At 39.5% G+C, this 19358-nt stretch overlaps 2 protein-coding genes across 6 annotated transcripts; one reads left to right on the top strand and one right to left on the bottom strand.

Moving 5' to 3' along the window:
- The first annotated feature begins 2225 nt into the window (after positions 1-2225).
- Positions 2226-3695, top strand: LOC104591679 (uncharacterized). Of its 2 annotated transcripts, none has more exons than XM_010250639.3 (3): positions 2226-2365; positions 2456-2529; positions 2628-3695. In XM_010250639.3, the coding sequence occupies exons 2-3, from the start codon at positions 2500-2502 to the stop codon at positions 3411-3413; spliced, it is 816 nt and encodes a 271-aa protein (XP_010248941.1). In that variant the 5' UTR covers positions 2226-2365; positions 2456-2499; the 3' UTR covers positions 3414-3695. The 2 variants fall into 2 exon arrangements, with proteins under 2 accessions (XP_010248941.1, XP_010248943.1); XM_010250641.3 differs by having other exon boundaries at positions 2474-2529; positions 2628-3558.
- Positions 3696-11232: 7537 nt separating this feature from the next.
- Positions 11233-18710, bottom strand: LOC104591681 (U-box domain-containing protein 6). 4 transcript variants are annotated; one of them, XM_010250643.3, is made up of 6 exons: positions 18394-18710; positions 17671-17759; positions 17150-17335; positions 16069-16176; positions 13256-14427; positions 11233-12605 (listed from the first exon to the last, which is right to left on the bottom strand). In XM_010250643.3, exons 2-6 carry the CDS (start codon positions 17719-17721, stop codon positions 11492-11494), a joined length of 2631 nt encoding a protein of 876 aa, XP_010248945.2. In that variant the 5' UTR covers positions 17722-17759; positions 18394-18710; the 3' UTR covers positions 11233-11491. The 4 variants fall into 4 exon arrangements, with proteins under 4 accessions (XP_010248945.2, XP_010248944.2, XP_088760601.1 ...); XM_010250642.3 differs by having other exon boundaries at positions 17671-17756; positions 18394-18631; XM_088904475.1 differs by lacking the exon at positions 17150-17335 and having other exon boundaries at positions 18394-18531.
- Positions 18711-19358: the final 648 nt, after the last annotated feature.

The raw sequence follows: 19358 nt of genomic DNA, 5'->3' as shown, positions 1-19358 counted from the left end.
ATTTTGATCCCCAAACTTTAAAATGTGACAATTAAGTACCTTAACTTTCAAAACGTGTCAATTCATTACCAATCGTTAACCAATTGTTAACCAGCCGTTTAGTGGCATTTGAAAAAGACAAAAGTGCCCTTCGAATGTCATCTAATTTTTTTATCAACCATCCAAACGTTGATAAAAAATTAACAATCTCAAATCCTTGCTTATTCTATTCAAAAAAGTTGGGGTCACGTCTCAATGGGCATTCTAGACCTCAACTTTTTTGAATAAAAGCTGTAAGGATTTAGGTTTGCTAATTTTTTTGTCAATGTTTGGATGGTTGATAAAGAAAAATAGATAACACCCGAAGGGCATTTGTGTCTTTTTCAAAGGCATTTAATGACTGGTTAACAACTAGTTAATGGTAAGTACTGGATTGACACGTTTTGAAAGTTCAGGTACTGAATCGTCACATTTTAAAGTTTAGGGACCAAAGTGACACTAGGCCCAAAGTACATGATACTAATCGGGAATTTTCCCTTTAAATAATGTAAAAAATTACAAGTATTTTTTAATTATTTTCGTCATATATATACATGTTTTTTTATAAATAATATAACATATATATATATATCGAATCAAATCTTCTCAAATCGGATAGGGGTGATCCGAATCCAATCTGAAGATCTAAACAGGGATGATTCGAATTTGACCAAATAAGATCGGATCATAATCCGATCTTTTTGCACCCCTAGGCTGTTAGATGGGTTTAAGAACAAATCTCAATTCTTTTGAATGGGGATTTAGACTTTTTGAATATAGGCCCAACATGTATTTAAGGGTGTCAATGGTATTTGAAAATCTCATTTTGAATTTGAGATTTGATATAATTATTAAATTTGGATAATTCAAATATTACAATCAGTCAATTCAAAAATGGTATTCATGCTGTTTAAGTAATTAGATCGAATTCAGATATGACCTAATTTAATTCGATAAATATTTGAATTCGATCAATTATTTAATTCTTATATATAATATATAAAATATATAAATATTTTATATAATTTATATAAATAACATATTTATTTTATATATTTATTAATTATCTAAAATAATTAACCAATCAAATTAAATATTTGATTTTTTAATTGAAATTTAAATTTGAATATTGATTTTTAATATCCATTTAAATTTGAAATATAAATTATCCATTTACACCCATGAACTTTAACTCCAGATTAGATTAGTTAGACTTGTATTGAGGCATGCATCCAACAATGTAAGCTGGCCCCAAGCCCACCAAAATTTCTAACACAATATGTTATCTCATTCCATGTATAACATTAATATTTGTATAATGTATTTTATGTACAAGCTTTTTTGCTGTCTTTGTTACAAATGTTTCATTTTTTTTTTCTAAAATATAAATATATTTTAGTATAAATTGTATATTAATACATTGTAATTTGGGAGTAGTTTCACGTTAGTCCAACACCAATAATAGAATGGGCGTTAATATGCCCTTAGCTGTCATGAACAATCAAATATGTTGATAAAACACAATGCCAGTAAAATCATGACCAAAGTTCGCACCACAGGTGGTTTGGACGGCAATCTTTGTACCACCGAGCCAGCTCTGACTCGGTGTCAAAATGGGCAGGGCCCGGATTAAGGTTAAGATCTTATGTTTGGGCCTGGGTTGGCTCTAACACGCACCCTGTCAATGTCAATTAAGCCAATTAAACTTGACGTATGGGATCGACGTATACTTACGAGTGTCAATTGGACTGGAATTGGTCCAATTCCATCCAATTCAATGTGATTCCATTACAAATAGACCACTAAATCAGGTCTAATCCAATCAAATAAATATTTTTGATCATTTTGAATTAGTCTTATTCAATGTTTGGATTGTTCAAATTTATTTTAATTTAGATTAATTCTAACCCAAACTTAATCTATTGACACATATATTTTTATTCTTCTTTCAATGGACTAGATATGGCTCAATCCAACCCAATCCAATATAAATTTATTACCCATGAACCAAGTCCAATTCAATCCAATAAATATTTTGGACCATTAAATCAACTGGTCCAATTCAATATATCTTGTTGGTCCGTCCAATTCGTCAATCGTCAATCCTCATTCCTCAACTCAACAGAACCCTAACCATCAAATCAAGGTCCACCACACCTATTTGAAGCGGCGAAACCGTTGTTCAATAAATTTTCGACTGGAGGGCATCTGGGCATAGTGAAAACCGATTTCCCTCCGCTCGTTTCATTTGTCCAGCCTTTCGCGTCGGAGGACGTCCATCCATCGTTATTCCCTGTCTTACCTGCTAACAGAGGTTCCTTTTGCAGAAACTGAAATCTGGCTACAGGTATCAATTTCTAAGGAGTTTTTCTTATTGTTGATTTTCTTGTTAATTTTGAATTTCTGCATTTCTCATTATTTATGCACACACACAAAGATTATCAATTTTTTACAGGTTCATGTTTGTCTGCGAAAGAAGCGATGGAATCTGGGACGTCTTCTCTGTCAAGGGTACATTACATTACAATTTTTTTCCTCTCTCTCTCTCTCTAGAAGAGAAAATCTGAAAATGTTTACAACCTATAATACGTTTGACATGACATTCTTAGGTATCTCCACCGGCCAGCACTGGGAAAGAAAGATGTCGTTTCTTGCACACGTTTGCAGTTTCGATGCTATCCATAGCTCACAGAGCTTACATAAAAGCGGAGGAATTCGGTGGCCCAATAGGCTCCTTGACACACAAACTAGCTGGACTGACTGCCCCAATTGCCTACATATTGCAATGCCAATGGCTAGTAATCCTAGGCTTCTTGGACGACCATATCCTGGCAGTCGAGAACAGAGTAGAGACTCTCTTCCCCCCATCGGCCTACTTGTTCGACCAGATTGATGCACTCGCCCAAAGTACAGTGTGCCTACCCGAGAAATTCGATGCTGTCGCCGACCAATTACCAGCAATGCTCCATCGCTTACCGTTTCTAGATTGCGCATTGTCCCAGATGAAATGGGGATTCAATTTTGTGATGTCCACATTGACGGATTGGGGGAATGACAAAGTAAAAGAAAAGGAGATCAGGGTTGACATCAACTGCATGGATAGGGCGAGTGAAGCGGCACCATCGTATGACAAAACACAGACCACCACAATAGATGCCAGCAGCAATGCGAAAGATGAGAATGAGGTGATCCATGTTAAACACAAAGAGCAGACTAGTTCAACCGAAGAATTCCCTTCAATTGTTAAGACCCAACAAACCAAAAGCAAGAGCAGCTCTGCAATAGACAAAATGGTGGTTCATGGTGGTGAGAACGGTAAGAAACAAGTGAAGAGCACTTACAAGGATATTCTGGAAATGGGGAAGCAAGGAAATGAGGAGCAGAAGAAGGAATAAGGTAGGAAGGAGATAAAGAAACAGAAAAAGATGATTGGCAAGGACACGGAAGGGAGGGAAGGAATGAAAGGCAACGAGTGTCCAATATTCGAGCTGTTTGAGGAAGGGTGGCTCATGCCATTGTCAGGAATGGGTATTGGTTAAAGAATTAATGTCATAGTTGGGGCTGGGGCCTTAATGCCAATTGGCAATTGCCAAGCTTGCTTGTAAATTCAATTGTTATTCATTAGTGTACATAATTACATAAATGTTATATTCTGATTCAACTTTTTATAGCCTGTACGTGAAGCCGAGGCAAGAGTAAAGATCTCTGTGAAATTAGAGAATTGGGTTTCAATTCCAAATACATGTCATCCGAATAAAGGTAAGAGCTCTTACCAAAAGTAAAGAACAGTTTTTTTTTTGGTAATAAAATGAAACTTATTGAAAGAAGAAGAAACTGATACAAGAAAGGTAACCGGTGATCAGTCAAGAGGAAGAAAAACTATAGACCCAACTGATGCCATCGAAAAGTGGTGAAGTCTTTGGATGAGCTCGGCCGTATCCTGTATGAGAAAATAAGGTCAGAGGGCCGGAGGTGATATCCCGTGCTTGTAACTCTAACGGTCAAGTCAATACTGAGTAATCCGGAGGTGGTGGAGAATTCAGATATTCATAATCAATTGAATGCTCACCTGCCCCTTAAATAAGCTTTGGTATAGTATACCTGTTAGGATGCATACGTGTTGGGCAGATGTAGGACACCTGTCATAGCTTGAGACACCTTATTTTGCCTTGGTGGAGCTTGGGTAAGATACCTGGGGCTCTGCCAAGACACCTGTTATTCGAGCTCAGTCACATAATGCTGGGTCCGAACACCTATGGCCTGGTTCAGGCCAGCTGGTATCTGCTTGAGACACCTGGGATCCGACTCAAGCACCTGGAGCTTAATCAGTGCTACCTGTTTTGCCACCTACAACATGCATTAGCCACCTGGTGTATAGTTGTGACATGTAGTGGTGATCTGTATTCCATGTCTTCAGTGCATGTAGTGGGCCCGAGATCGGTTACCTGGCAGATTCACCTTACGTGTTGATGGCCTTGTTACATGTACCGTCAGGTGGTCACTTGATGGCCAAGTGTCAGAGTGTGGAGATCTCCTGAAAGGGAGCTCATCTCACTAGGGAAGAACTCTCCCAGGTGGAACCTCGTCTCGATAGGGAGATCTCTTCAGGGGTCGGAGGTCGATGAAGCCCATATGTACGAGTTGAGCTGAGGAGTCCGAGGTGATTGTCATCCTTTGAGACAAAGGCAAGACGATGTTCTTCGAGTTGAAGGCTAGGTCGTCGGTTCACCCAAACATGCCACATGTTCGATAATTCTTAGGTCGGATTCACACTCATCAACCCAATAAACCAAGAGAATCTGATATTCATGTTCATATTCCTTTTACATACTCTAGTAGCAATTGCATATTTAGTTATTTACATGGACTAGAGTATTAGAACATCTATTTACATGAACAAAAAGATAGATAACAAAACCAGTCAACAGATCATGTATTGCTCCCAAATATTTCGTCTGCCCATGTTATATCAGAAAGTAGTAACTTATAATATATCCACTATAGCTCTTGCATCAGAAAACAGAACAGCTTCTGGTGTTCCCACTTGTGCAGAAACTAGACCCTGAAGCATAGCCTGTTATTCAGCTTGTCTAGCATTCATAGCTTTGCATAACTGTTCCGGAGCTGCAATCATCCTATCAGTACTATCCAATAAGATAAGCCCACCAGCAGCTCTATTTAACAGCAATCAACTCCTCAGGCTTCAGCATTTTGTTTTTATATAATTTAAGATTTCTGGCAGCCCAAATAAGCATTACTGCCTTAAGAGTGATTGCCATATATTCCATTTACCTTCTCTACTGAGACTTAGTCATGGACTGCAGTAACTGTTGTTGCCACTAAGCAACAATTCCGGGGAGCAGTTCCTTTTGTGCCATGTTTGGTTTGAAGGAAAAGGTAGGGAAATGTAGGGAAACTTAGGAAATCTTCCTGGGTAAGTCCCATTGTCATTGTCCTAACTAGAGACCCAACGGTATTGCTCTGGAGTAAGAACAAGAGAAGAGATTATTGAAATCTTCCTTTTTCTGTTCCACAAAATAGACAGAGCTGACCTTGCAATTTGAGATACTTCATCTTATCTTTTGTCTAAACAGTTCCCCACCAATTTGTCCTCCACAGAAATACCTGAAACCTGGGGGGAATTTTTAAATTCCGTATTTCCTCCAGTTAATGTTTGTGGAGGGGGACGCTGAAGGCCCAGCTCATGAGAACACTTCATATCTCAATTTGACAGTGTATTTATGAGACCTTGCATGTTTCCGTAGCAGTTGCTTTATCCGGAATTACTTTACTGGCATGATACCATCGGCAGATTCACTGTCAAACAGATTCTAAATAATAAATAGTGTCTTCATTCCATTACCTGAACCCCCCGGAGATTCTGTGTTCATGCTGGGAGAAGGTTTTACCTTATTCTCTTGGACATCAAATCAGCCCCCCACAAGATTGCCCCCGATAATATATCTTCGCCGTGTATTGAGAACATCTGTCAATGATAATTTCACAAATGATAATGTCATCATTGGCCCCCTGTCCGCAAGTCTTCCTGTAACTTTTCTATTTTAGTGTTTATGCTTTTGGGTCAAATTATTGCTCCCGTTGGATTAGGCCTTTCTTCTAGGAGAAAAAGTAAAAACGCCGGCCTCGAACCCACGACCACAAGGTTAAGAGCCTTCCGCTCTACCGACTGACTTAGACGGGCTTTACAAACAACCTCAACAAACTTATATATGCCAAGCCGTACAAAGTTGCAAAAGGGTGCCAAAGGATCGATAATTGACAAATTACCTCCTGATATACCTAACGGGTCTGCGACACGTGGGGAGGGATGGAAGATAGGCCTGAATTCTAATAAATCTGGATTGGGCCATAAGGCCTATAATCCTCAATACGAAGGCAGAATCCAGAACTAAATTGAGAGCTCAATAATATTAGGTTGACTAAGAGGTTGGAAAAGAGAGCTTGCATCAAGCATCAGCATTGACCATTTGTTATGTACCTCTTCTCGTTGAGGCTAGGGTTTCCCCGAGCAATGGTGGAAAATACCGCTCAAAGGGAAAGATGTCGTTAGCCATCGAGGAAACGAGACCCAGGTAATTTGAATTCAAGATAGGGAAACTGTTTAAAATTTATCATAAGTTTTTAATATTTCTCTTAAATTCATCACAACTTTTCAAAATGTCTAAAATTCACCATGTCACTAACTTGACGTTAAACACACTAACGGGTGTTAATATATTACCATTTTAATCTTCATACAAAAATATAAAATATATACAAATAAAATTAACGGGTGTTAATATATTACCACTTTAATATTTAGACATGAAAAAAGGAAAAAAGTTCAAAAAAATATTTTCAAATATAAAATACATAAAAACATAGAAATTACAAAAAATATAAAAAATTATAGAAATTGCAAACAAAATAAAAAAATATTTTCAAATTATAGAAACTATAGAAATTGAAAAACAAAAATAGAAAATAAAAATTGTAGAAAAAACACCAAAATTATAGAAAAACACATAAATTGTAAATAAATAACAAAAATACAGGAAAATTTATAGATTGTAGAAAATAGAAAAATGTAAAAAATAGAAATTATAAAAAAAAACATAGGAAATTATAACAAAATACTAAAAATGCAAAAAAAAAAAAAAGAAAATTGAAAACTGAAAAAGACAAATTTTCCTCTAACTCACCATTCAAAGATAATTTGGTCATAAAAATTGTTATTTACGATGACATGGACACCTCTGTTAAGAAGCATTACCGATGCATTAAAGAAAGATGAGTTGTGAAAAATAAAAACTTGGTGAGTTTTATAGATTTTGAAAAGTTATGATTTAAGAGAAATATTAAAAACTCATAATGAGTTTTAAACAATTTTTATGACCAAAGTTTGACACGTTAGCACAAATCATAACAGAATGGATGGGACCTGATCGCCCATGATTGAAGTGGTTGTCTGGAGGTCAGGTGCTAATTGTTGGAATATTCCCCTGTGCCAGGCGGTTACGTGACATCCCCCGTTCTTGACCACGGGCTCGTCCTCGAAATTGAAGTCCGGAAATTGTTGCTGAAGCTGGGACAGAGGTTCCCAGGTTGCGTCTTCCTTACACATGCCTTCCCACTGAATCAGAGCCTCAGTGACTGTTCGATTCCCACATTTAACCATGTGTTGGTCCAGAATCTTACAGGGTTGAGGAAGGAAGGTTCCGTCTGCTGCCACTGGTGGAAGAGTTGGTTGGCTTCGGATGAGAGCACCCATCGCTTTCTTAAGCCACGAAACATGCACTATAGGGTGAATCTTGCATCCGTCTGGTAACTCCAATCGGTACGCAACCGACACGACCCGATCCAAGATTTTAAAGGGCTCGTAGAAGCGGGCGGCTAGCTTTTGGGATCGTCAAGCAGCAACGGTCATCTGACGGTACGACTGATGTCAAAGGAAGACGAAATCCCCTGTTTGAAACTCCCTCTCTGTGTTTCCGATCGGCAAACTTTTTCATTCGTTCTCTGGCTCAATTCAAATTTTCCTTCAAGAGTTGCAATGTCTTCTCTCTAGCTTTTAATTCATCTTCAACGCTCTGGACTAAGGTGGTTCCCAGAACATAAGACAAAAGGGTCGGAGGGGGGTAGCCGTAAACAATCTCAAAAGGAGTGACCTTGGTGGTTGAATTTTGGGAGGTGTTGTAGCACCATTCCGCCAGCAGTAACCAGCGACACCATTGTTAAGGTTGGTCCCCAGCGAAACACCGCAGATAAGCTGTGAAAGTCTTGTTCATGATCTCGATTTGCCCATCCGTTTGCGGGTGGTAGGAAGAGCTTAAATTAAGTTGGGTTCCTTGCAAACGAAAGAGTTCCTTCCAAAACAACCTTGTAAACACTGCATCGCGATCACTGACGATGCGTTTCGGCATCCCATGAAGTCGAAATATCTCTGCCTTGAATATCTTAGCTACGTCCCTGGCGGTGTATGGGTGTTGTAATGCTAGTAAGCGGCTATATTTGGACAGGCGGTCAACTACTACCATGATCACTGTCTTATGGTTCGAAGGCGGCAACCCCTTGATAAAACCCATGTTGATCTCGGTCCAAATTTGTTCTAGAATAGGTAACGGTTGCAGAAGACCGGGCAGCGGCAAATTTTCTATCTTGTTCCTTTGACAAACTTCACAGTGTTTAATCCATTATCTAACTTGTTTTCTACACCCATGCCAATAGCAAACATGTTTAATCCTATGCATTGTCTTGTGGTATCCTTCATGCCCGCCTCTTGGAGAGTTATGCAGCTCATCAAATAGTCGTCATCTGAGAGCGGACTCCTGTGGTATCACCACTCTACCATCCTTCCAAATCAATCCATCCCTGAGCTTATATTTTCCCTTATTTTCTCCCCTGTTTTCGATTTTCTTCCTCAAAGCCTGCATTTCCAGGTCAACCTCTACTTCTCTTTGCAAGTCAACAACCCAATCTGCCACAAGCCCAGAGATAGCCGCCAATTCTCCATGAATGCGTCGAGATAAGGCATCGGCAACCAAGTTGTCCCGCCCCTTCTGGTATTGAATTTCGAAATCATAACCAATAAGCTTACTCGATAATTTTTGTTGGAGGGGTGTGGTTGCTCGCTGCCCTAGAAGGAACCTCAGACTCTGATGATCGGAGCGAACAACGAATTTTTGACCGAGTAGGTAAGGGCACCACTTCTGTACAGTTGTTACCACTGCCAAGAGCTCTTTGTCATAAGTGGACATGGCTAAATTTCGGGGGCTGAGAGCCTGGATGAAGTAAGCGACTGGCCGTCCTGCTTGGGATAACACCGCCCCGATGCCTATCCCGCTGGCATCACAGCTTATGATGAAAGGTAGATCAAAATTGGGTAGTGCCAAAACTGGAGTAGTGATTACTGCTCTTTTAAGGGCGAGGAAAGCCCTTTCTACCTGCTTGCCCCATCCCCACGCTCCTTTCTTCAACAAATCAGTTAGCGGCTTGGCAATCTTTCTGCAGTTCTGGACGAACTTTTGGTAATATCTTGTCAACCCCAAGAATCCCATAAGCTCCGTGATGTTAGTCAGTCGCGGCTAGGACTGCATACACCCTACTTTCTCAGGGTCCACCTCCACCCCTGCACCAGATATCACATGGCCTAAATAATTTACTCTATTTTCTCCAAATGAACACTTACTCAGCTTGGCATACAACTAATGGCGCTGCAGTCACTCCAAGACCTCCTTTAGGTGTCCCCAGTGTTCTGCTTCAGTCTTACTGTAAACAAGAATGTCGTCCAAAAACACTAACACAGACCTCCTCAGTAATCCCCAGAATACGTCATTCATTAATGCTTGAAAGGTGGAAGGGGCATTAGTAAGCCCAAAAGGCATAACTAAGAACTCATAGTGGCCTCTGTGTGTTTGGAAGGCTGTTTTGGCAACATCCTCTTCCTTGATATGGATCTGATGATACCCGGAGCGGAGGTCCAGCTTGTCACTTGGTTCATCGATGACGGGCATGGGATACTTATCTTTGATTGTCACTTGGTTCAACCGTCGGTAATTAATGCACAATCTCCATCCCCCGTCCTTCTTCTTAACCTGCAAGACCGGAGACGCAAAAGGGCTGTTATTGGGTCTTATAGACCCTCGCTCTAGCAATTCCCGAACTAACCTTTTGATTTCCCATTTCTGGTAGTGGGGGTATCGATACCGCTTTTAGCAAACTGGCCCAAACCCTTCTACAAGTGGTATTGCATGGTCGTATCTCCTGCGTGGGGGAAGGTTCTGTGGATCGGTGAAAACATCTGCATAATCTCGGAGTAATTGTTGGATACCTGGCTCGACTGGCCTGACCGGAAATTCAGTTTTCCCAATCAAATCCTTCACTACCTGCAACAAGTATAATTGGCTAGCTTTAGCTATGTGTTTTTGTATCCTCCTTTCGTCGGTCAGTGTTGCCCCTCCTTTCTTCAGCCCTTGTAACCGGTGAGTTCCCTACTCATTCTGAAAGCTAAGGGTCATCGTTGAGAAGTTCCAAGTGACCTCCCCCAAAGTCTACAACCATTGCGCCCCCATTATCGCATCGACCCCTGGTAAGGGCAGCAGATAAAAGTCTACTTGCAACATAATACCCTGAGTTTTGATCGGAACTTCATCGCACCTTCCTACTCCTCTCAACTTTTCCCCGCTAGCCAGTCACAGCAAATCCAGTGTCCACTGTCAAAGGCACTCTAGCCTTCTCGGCTACCCTCGGATCTAAGAAATTGTGGGTAGACCCACTGTCAATCAGTATAGTAACAGGGTGAATGCCGAGAGTACCTTGAATTCGCATGGTTTGCGGCGACTCCATCCCGTTAATGGCGTTCAGGGATATCTCTGTTTCAAGTTTGGATGGGTGAAATCAATGCTGAGTTCCTCAAACGATTGAGTTCAGGGATAGGAAAAGAGGGTAAAGAGATAAGAATGGAAAAAGATGATATTTCAACATGGGTATTTCAATAAAAATAGGTACAAACTAATTTGCAAAAAGTATTTGAAAAATAAATTGATTCATCGATTTAATATTTTCCATCTTGGTTAAAGAAAGGTTTTTGTCGAATTCTTTAAAAAATTAGGGAAAGTTTTTATTGAAGTAAAATATAGGGGAAATTTTTCATGTATGTCCGAAACTTCAGGAGAGGTTATTTGTATTTTACCCAAAACAAAATTAATGTATGTATTACACTACAAATTTACTTTTGTACTCCTTCCAAACTGAGCATTAAGCACGTTCATTTTTTACCGTTTTTTTTTCTCTACAGTTATAAAAGACTAGAAAGTTGAAAATGACTATTGATTGGACTGTACATTTTTTCTTTTCTTCCAAGACAATAAATAATGCCCCTAGGAAAAAAAGAGAAGGAAAAGAAAATATGAATAAAAAGAAAAAAAAAGAGAGGAATACAACATAAATATACATTGATGGCAAGAACAGAACTCTAACACTGGTGGATAGAAGACATGTTCTTGCTCTTCCATATGATGGCTGACAAAACCCTCCCCACCCTCCTTGAAGCCGTTTTATGGAGTGGGCCGAGTGGCCTTGACGCATGTACAGGTACAGGTGCAATGGCTAGGGCTGGTGGGGCCGGTGGCGGTTGGGACCCTGAGTTGGGACCACATCTGGATTCCTTTGACTCTGGAGGCTTGGGGTGCGTCCTGGATTCCTTGGACTCTGGAGTCTTGGGGGGCGTCCTGGACTCCTTTGGCTCTGGAGGCTTTGGGGGCGGCGTCCTGGGGCTGGGGCGCGTCGTCCTGAACTCCTTTGGCTCTGGAGGCTTGGGGGGCGGGGTCCTGGGGCTGGGGCGCGTCATCCTGGACTCCTTTGGCTCTGGAGGCTTGGGGGGCGGCGTCCTGGACTCCTTTGGGTCTGGAGGTGGAGGGTTCGGGACCGGGGGTTGCGCTTGAGTGTGAATGGGAGGTGGGTCCCGCTGTCGCTGCTCCCGAAAGAGCATTAGCAGTTTCTGTGCCTTATCTTTCCCTCTGGCAGTTCCATTCACTGATAGTGACACCAGCGCAGGTATTACCCCCTCTCGAAGCACTAGTTCAGTGCATTTATCACTTCCGTTGCATAAAATTAAAAGACATGCGACGGCTTGCTCCTGCACGATAGGCTCACCGCTGTCCAAAATAGACGCAAGCCCGCTGATAAGCCCTGTTGTTAATATGATTTCTCTTTTTCCCGATTTACTTGAGGCTAGATTTGCAAGTACAGCGATTGACTTTTCTATCCATGTCCTGTCAGCGGTATCTGTGAGGGTTGATTGCAGCCCTTGAAGGACGCCAGCTGAAAGGAGAACGGGGATGTTGGGGGGGTGACTAGAGAGATTGTAGAGGGTATGGATGGCGTCAAGCTTGCATTGGGGTTCAGTATCTTCCTGGAGGAGACGAATAAGGAAGGGAACAGCCTGGCTTGAACCAATGATTGGCTTTGCTTGATCCAGGCAGGAGATATTGAGATAGAGAGCTGTTGCTGGTCCGCATGAGTTGGGCATGGGGATCATTTCTTCTAATAGCGGAATTAATCCTGCAGATAGCATCAACTCCTTGTTCCTGCAACACATTGACAACACAAAATGGTAAGAACTAATTCATGCCAAACCTTCTTAACACTACTGGACGGAGTGGAAGATAAAAGCTTCCAATTATATTTTTAGAAAGAGGGACCTCGGCCTTTTTTTTATCAGAAAGACATCATTGCAATTACGGAAGGAGGAAACTTGCGTAACTTGTTATAGCCACAGTCAACCAACTGGACGAAGAGTTTCAAATCAAAAGTTCAAAATAGCGGCCACCAATCCTTGGTTTTTCTTTTAATTGTGAAGCAATATTTTGTTATTTAGATGATTACAAGGTTTAAAACGGTGCATAATTGTAGAGCCACAAAATCATACAGATAAAAGTGAACAATGATAAAAAACAATCGCTTGACTTGAAGAGAATTTAGTGCTGGCAAGCCCAATAATATCAAAAGCATGTCATTACCATGGTAAGAACATCCTCCTTTGTAACAATATACACATGGTATTCCCCAGAGGGATTAACTTAAAATCTATTTTCAAACAAATTTTACTGATAAAGCATATTGTTAACAGCAATTCATGCTGCTATTCTAGTCTTTTACTCTTTCATGTATGCATTTGATGGCTAATGGCCATGACAGACATTTTAAAAAACCAGAGAAATATTGAATGAGTACAGACCTGTTATTGTTAACGGCAAGGTTGAAAAGTGCCATCGCTCCAATTTCCAGAGCCTTCTCGTTTTTCTCATGGATAACCAAGCCCAAAAACCGAACAAGGGCATCAACAAACCCATTGGCCCCCATATAAATCCTAGCTTCTTCATCATCCTTCAGTAAGTGTCGTATTTGTTCCACCACTTTCCACTGCCTCCCCAAGTCTTCCCCCTCACGCAAGACAGATAGGAAATTCCCATACATTTGAAACACGTCCGGTTCAGAGTTCTCCTGGCCAGACACATCTTCCACCTTATTTCCTTCAGCTTCATCAACAGTCCCACTCTCGTCAAGGGGTACTACCTTCACTCCCTTCAACTTGCAGGAGTCAACACTCTCGACCGACCTTGAATTAGTTGATTCAGACTCAGATAATGCAAGCCTCCAGTAATTTAGATCAAGAGACTCCGGAGGCCCATCAGGAACAGGAACTCCATTATGTTCACACCAACTAGCAATAAGACCCTTCACACAGTAATTTGGAGTTAAACAAAGATGAGAGAGCTCTTGCTGAGTCTTTGGACAGGTGTTATGCCCATCACTGAACCATTTCTCAATGCAGATTCGCTCATAGGTCTGTCCGGATGAGATGATGACTGGGTCATACATGAGCTGCAATGAAATTGGACACCTCAACTCCTCAGGAGGCACTGGAATTTGCCCTGACTTCCAACCACTTGGCTTGAAATTGAAAGAACTCAATTTCAAGAACTGTTGATCGAAGGCATGGAAATTCCCCCCATGCCCACTACCATCCTCAAAGGAGCACTGAACAGTTGGAGAACAAGGACCAGATCCCTGTGAATCATTGTCATCTGAGAATTTGAAAAACTTGGAATATTTTCTCATGAGATGTAAAAGGTAAGCCACAATGGATTCCTTTCGCTTGTCTTCCTCAGCACGGGCTCTTTCAATCAGCTTTTTGAGAGCTCTCCTCTCAGTCAGAGCTGCTCTTGAAGAAGTAATGCCAAGCTTTATGACAGCCTGGTGAAAGGTTTCAAGCTCATTATTGTCATTACAATTGCGATTAAATTTTCTCTCCTGCTGAAGCAAAGTAATCACTTCATCACCAACTTGCTTCTCTGATGGATTAAGTGAGAACACTGTGCCCTGAAGTTCAGTTACAATCTCTGAAATCTGCAATGGACATGATGACAACAGAAGGTCATATTTCTACTTGGGAAACAAATGGCTAAATGGAACTAGAACCATTTGGCAGATCAATGTTGCCAATCACTTGCTATGTATTGACACTTTTTTTTTTGAAAAAGGTAATGTGTAATTGTATTAATATCAAACATTACACACATAAATGAAGGACCCCCCAAAAAAGTCTATCTTCAAAAAGGTGATGACATATCATCTCCTCTAAAACAACTAAGAGTAGATACACCTTCTAATCATCCCTACTGCAAGATTAATCACCACCTCCTCTGGATTAGTCTTTTGGTCTAAAATTCTACCATTCCTTTTTGAGCCAAATGGCCCAAAGATAAAGGCACAACTGCCCAACAGACTTTTCCTTTTGTAGACATATCTTGAACTTTCCACCCAGCTTGAAGAGCCTTAACAGAGGCAGGACAGTGTCAGTATACAAGAACAACCTTGCAGAAGAAAGCCAAAAGCCACAGGAGGGGAAGATAAAAAGAGGGAACCAAAAACATTTTGCTACGATGATCTTCTTATTGTTATTTTGCATAAAGTAAATATGACTATTTTGAGTAATGGTTGTTTATTCTTATGACTAATGATGGAACATTTTACCATTAAAAAGGTATAACCCAGGTTTCCAGCACCTGCCACCCAATATGGATGATCTATCCCTACTTCCTTTATTGCTTCTAGTTTCCTTTGTTTGCACTTGAAGTAAATAGTATGTTTACAAAGTTTTTTCCTGGGAAAATTATAATGGGCTCAAGGGCTTTTCAAAAGCCTAGAAATAATAAAATGAAGTAGCATTCTGTCTCAGAAGAATCAAACTACTACTCAGAGTCAATTCCACAGCTCAATTGGTAAACATACTAGACCATAGCCATACCATCTGAATCCTACTTATCCAGCAACAGAATGACTAATGACCATTTATACTTTTTATACAGGTTAACATAATGCTTTCTAGATAGATAAGTTTGTCAAAATCAAGACGGCACTAGCATAGCATGGTAAGAAGTACTCTATCTCCTGCTTGTGGCAGTGGAAGAGTACAATCACTTAAAACAAAAAGATTCAATTGATAAAAGGATCAGTTAAGCCATGATACCAGTTCCAATGGCCAATTCCCATTTAGCAAGTGGAAAAAGAACCACCTACCATTAACATGGATTTTTTTTTCTTTATTTCAAGGATTAATGTTTGGAAATGTAGTCAAATGCAGCAAAACATGTGAAAATTATCATGACAATTTAGAAATCTACAGAATTTGAAAATCCTTTTGTTTAATAGTTCAACAAAGAATCCAGTACAAATATTGTCAGATTTCTTAGAAATCACACAAGAATACCCCTAACTGGAACTTCTTTATAGAAAGCAAACTGTTACAGTCAAATGGAATTGATCGCCAATGTTTCAATTTTCAACCAATTCAATACATTTCTAAATATTCCAATGAAAAACCACCTAATAACTATGTAAAGTTGCTTAAAGATGAACTAGAGATAGATTTATATTATTCAGGTCAATCAAAAGGGAATCACAAGTAGAGCATTGAACAGACAAAATCACAATTAAAGAAAAGAAGATTGGGGGAAAAGAAAAACAAAAAAACTGAATAATATTTACCTGAGAACCAATTGCTTGTGGGACAATCTCTTCAATACGCCTAAGGCTATCCACAAGAGCAGACCTTACTTTCTCAAATTTTAAGAGGATAGAATCTCCGGTTATAGCCTATATGATGAGAAGAGAGGTCATCAGCAAAGTTCAAAATGATCTAAAATGAGTTGAAAAGATGGGGAAATGTACAGTTATTATGCCCTTAAAGATGTAACTTTGTGGAAGACGTACACAGCATAACAACTCAAAGCTAGTAATATGATAAAGAAACTGAATTATGCAGATATTTATGAAGGGAAAATCTATGATGCGGGAAAGACATGGTATTGGAAGAGTCTTGACCAATCAAAATCCACCCATGAATTTTGATAAATAACACCAGATTGGCTACCATGTTTATGATTCTAGTTGATTGGTCAGACGTTTTTCAGATATCACATCTTTTCCATATCATAGTCGAACCCATTTATGAATGGGTTAGATCTCAAACATCCAAACTGCTCTCTTACAGGGAGTGCCAAAAGAACAACTATACAACAAATTAGTTACACTTCTACCCAATAAAAAAAAGCACTGTTCATAGTTCCAGCTAAAGCCCAATGGATAACACATATATAAAATACAACAAAAAGTTAAAACAATACTGTTCAAAGATATAACAAGACAAGACAAGAGTCATAGAGATTGAAAAAAAAAATATTGTTGGAATATAAGTACATTGGTACAACAATTAGAGCCTGTCCATAGTAATATTTGAAATAGCACTGTCCATAGTTCCATCTAAAAGCCCAATGAATAAAACATATATAAAATACATCAAGAAAGTTAAAACAATTTGTTCAAAGATATAAGAGCGGTGGAGATTGAAAAGAAAAAAAAAATATTGTTGGAAATATAAGTACACTGTTACAACAATCAGAGCCTTGAACCTAGGAAATTCTAAGTAAATCGGTGATAATTTGAGACAAAATCAAATACTGGCAAATCTACCAAGTAATAGCCCTTTCATCAGAGAACCACTAGTTAATGTTATAGTAGTGAGCAAATATTGCATAAAAATGATCATGCAACAGGGAAGCAATTGTACCAAATAAAGTTTACTACACTCCGAGCAATGCTGAAGAAGAATCTTGGCCTTCTCAAGTACTATGTGCAATGAACATAATGCCTGTATACCCGACCTGCTCCTTGGCCGTGTAGCTTCTAATTCTGGAAAAATTTCCAACACTTTACAAAGAATTGAAGAGAGATGTTTACACATCTCTCCATATAACTGCATGTGCAGACAGAAATTTATTAACCATTCACCTTCAGCAAATGAAACTCTAAAGCATCGTATTTTTGGAAGTTAGAGTGTTAGTGAGTCCAAGATTCAAATTTGACAAAGCTTACCAAGAACCCTAAGAATCATTAATCGAACATAAGCCATCAAAGCACATTGTTTAACGACCAAAAACCCTAACCTCCCCAAGAATTAGCACCTTTAAAAAGAATGCTTTAACTTTCATGAAACCCGAGGAAAATAAATAGAGGATTGGAGAAAGAAAGATATGCTAAGGAACTGTACATCATCGTTTGGCAACTTGAAATTTATATAGGCGTAGATACCTTAGCATCGCTGGCTACGAAAAGACTTTCCTCAACCTCGGCAACATCCATATTTCCCGATCAACGATACTTCTACAGGTTTATACCTGCTGATACGAAAGCAATTTTTAAAATTAGTAAACACAAAAGAAATATCCTGTTCCACTAATTATTTAATGATGAATCAGATTCCAAACTCTATAAATCAACAAGAAACCAACAAAAACTAGCATAAGGTTGTGGTTTATAAGCAAAAATGGTCAACTTAGGGATTGAAAGTTCCCTTGTTCCTGATGAAGAATAAAAAGAAGTAACGTGTTAATAACCCGTTACCTCTCTCTCTCTCTCTCTCTCTCTCTCAAATGCCGAGAAAGATTAGGCACAACCATTTGCAGCATTTCAAGTTTCAACGAAAGGAATTCATTTTGATTTAAGCATTTTAGCGAGTCAAATGATTACAAAAGGACAACAATATAGGAAAAAAGAATACACGATCACCTGCTGACATCTCGAAATTTATGAATAAGGAGACTGAAATGCTACATTAATTAAAAAAGCGAGCAAGTGAAAGAAAAGCTTATTAACTATAGTAGCGATTTGGAATCGAAATAATATGTTTATAACTCGGAAGACATTAGAGCAACAAAAAACTAGGAAGAAAAGAAAAACAGAAAAAAGGTAACAAACAGAATGAATTTTCGGACGGGAAGAAAAAGAGCCCAGGGTTTATAAGAGAAAACTTACCCGAAAAACCATAAACATATATTTCCAAGGAGGCTTCATGGCAAAAGTTCATGGAGATCACGTAAGAAATACCAAGCAGTGTTTTTAGTCATCCGTCCTGCTGTCATCCCATCTTCTCTGTAATCTTGTAATTGGGAGTTAGGGTTTCGATCGGTTGTTTCAGAGGAGAAAATCTGTTGCAATGGTGAAAACGAGGGAATGGAGAAGAGGCATGTCACTGATTTTTTTTGGATTTTCTATCTAAGTGCTGCTGACATGTCTATATGGGCGCAAGGAATAACCAAATTAAAATAATCAAACGAAATAAACAGACGCTTGCAACTGATTTTGGTTTTAATCTTCTTTTTCAGTTATTTTACCACCGTATATTGTTTGTTTTCCTGTTTATTTATTGTTTATATTGTTCGAATCGCATATTGGAATTTTCGCCGCTTTTATCTCCCGGTTTATCGGCTGACAACTGCCGACTTCCGCTTTTTGTCAATTAGCAGTTTCGTCATGTGTGATGACCAAAATGCCCTTCTTCAGGGATGCAAATGCTTTCATTTAACTAAAAAAATCATGCTGACATTTTTTTTACTGATCGACTAGTTATGAACACGTATAATTGTTCATACCTATTGTATAATCAGAGCCGTCCAACCCAATAAGGACCATCATAGCTTTTTGTATAGTATAGAGATGCATTGCTTCATCAAATCCAGTGTATAAATGAGGCTAATGAGGACCATGCAGTGCCGAGTCGGGGTCGGGGATCTCCTTCCACTAAAAATCCGCTCCATCATCTATATCGCATGCATGATGTGTCCCAGTTTTATGATGGATCCCAATCCTCTGATCAAACGACACATGATGTGCCAACACCGGAAATGTTGGAACGTGTTGGCAGGAGATCCCGACTCCTACCTGTCACATTGGTTTGGTTTGGAAATTCGTTCGAGGTTCTGCGTTGGAATCGATAAACA

Source organism: Nelumbo nucifera, chromosome 4, assembly GCF_055504915.1.
Source record: "Nelumbo nucifera cultivar China Antique chromosome 4, China Antique-T2T, whole genome shotgun sequence".
NCBI classification, from domain to species: domain Eukaryota; kingdom Viridiplantae; phylum Streptophyta; class Magnoliopsida; order Proteales; family Nelumbonaceae; genus Nelumbo; species Nelumbo nucifera.
Note: the sequence above shows the minus strand (reverse complement) of the source record. Positions and strands in the feature narration are given on the sequence as shown.